This window comes from Condylura cristata, unplaced genomic scaffold (genome assembly GCF_000260355.1).
Source record: "Condylura cristata isolate star-nosed mole 26May11 unplaced genomic scaffold, ConCri1.0 scaffold00006, whole genome shotgun sequence".
In the NCBI taxonomy this organism is placed as follows: Eukaryota; Metazoa; Chordata; class Mammalia; order Eulipotyphla; family Talpidae; genus Condylura; species Condylura cristata.
In genome coordinates this window covers 674683-675677 of record NW_004567107.1, presented here as the reverse complement: position 1 = coordinate 675677, position 995 = coordinate 674683, and the positions used below count along the sequence as shown (strand labels likewise).

Sequence of the window (995 nt, the reverse complement as noted above, 5' to 3'; positions counted from 1 at the left end):
CGGCAGCCCCGGGCTGGCCATCCTCCAGCGGGCAGCGCTGGTCGTCCATGCGGCTGCTCTGGAACTTGCTCAGCAGGTCAAGGAAGCAGTCCTCCTCCAAGGACGGGGCGCCGGGGGTGCCCTGGGGAGGGGCGCCTCAGTACCGGCCTGGCGGCTACCTGCCCCCGCACACCGCCCCCGCGCCACCGCTGCCAGCTGCCCCCACCACCGCGGGCGGTGCGGGGACCCTCCTCTGCCCGCCCCCGCCTGGGACGCCCCCACGGGACCCCAGTTCTGTGCCATCACCACCCGCGCCTCGCAGCAGCCTCCCGGCGCCCCTGCCCACCCGCGCCCAAGTCAGCCCCAGCAGGAGGCCTGACCTGCGCCTGCACCTTGGCACCCACCGGCCGCGGGAGGCACCCACCGGCCGTGGGAGGCACGCACAAGCCAGGGAGGCCGTGCCACTTGCATCCTGGCAGCTCTGTGCCAGGCCCTGCTGCAGGGGCCGGCGGACCCAAAGGTCTCGCCGTCTTGGGTCATATCACCGAAGGCGAGGAGCCCAAGCTGAGGGAGGTGAAGCCTCCTGGGCTCCCGCTTGCAGAGGGAGCCTCCTTCTGTGGGGTCTGGACAAGTACCGGCCCCGAGTCGGTGGGCAAGCCCAGGGGCAGCAGGCACGTGGGGCTGGGCCCTCTGTGGGTGTCCGGGAAGACGGTGCCGAGGGCCCGGCCCTTCCCTCCATGGGCTGCACTGGTGAGTCGCCCCTGGGCTGCAGGGACTCGGGGAGACGCCACGGAGTGGCGCCCAGGCTGAGGGTGGGAGGAGGGGCGGAGGCCTGAGGCCAGGGCCCTGGGCCCCCGCAGGCCTGAGTGCAGCCCCCTGCAGGGCGCGCGTCCGCCAAGGGGGGCAGAGGGGCCCCCTCTCCCCTCACCTGCCATTGTCGGGCCTCCCCCAGCCGGCCCCTGCAACGCCTCGCCAGGGCCGGGGCTCCCCGGCACGGGGCAGGGCCACGGGGGGGC

The 995-nt window shown here is 74.8% G+C and overlaps 1 protein-coding gene across 1 annotated transcript in view; it reads right to left on the bottom strand.

The window, feature by feature from the left end:
- GPSM1 (G-protein signaling modulator 1) overlaps positions 1 to 995 on the bottom strand; it is a 12363-nt gene that overhangs the window by 1620 nt on the left and 9748 nt on the right. The window contains exons 7-8 of the mRNA XM_012721172.1: positions 615 to 785; positions 5 to 136 (exon numbers count right to left, since the gene is read on the bottom strand). Of these exons, the coding sequence (XP_012576626.1) occupies positions 5 to 136; positions 615 to 785 (303 nt within the window). The remainder of the gene's footprint in view (positions 1 to 4; positions 137 to 614; positions 786 to 995) is intronic.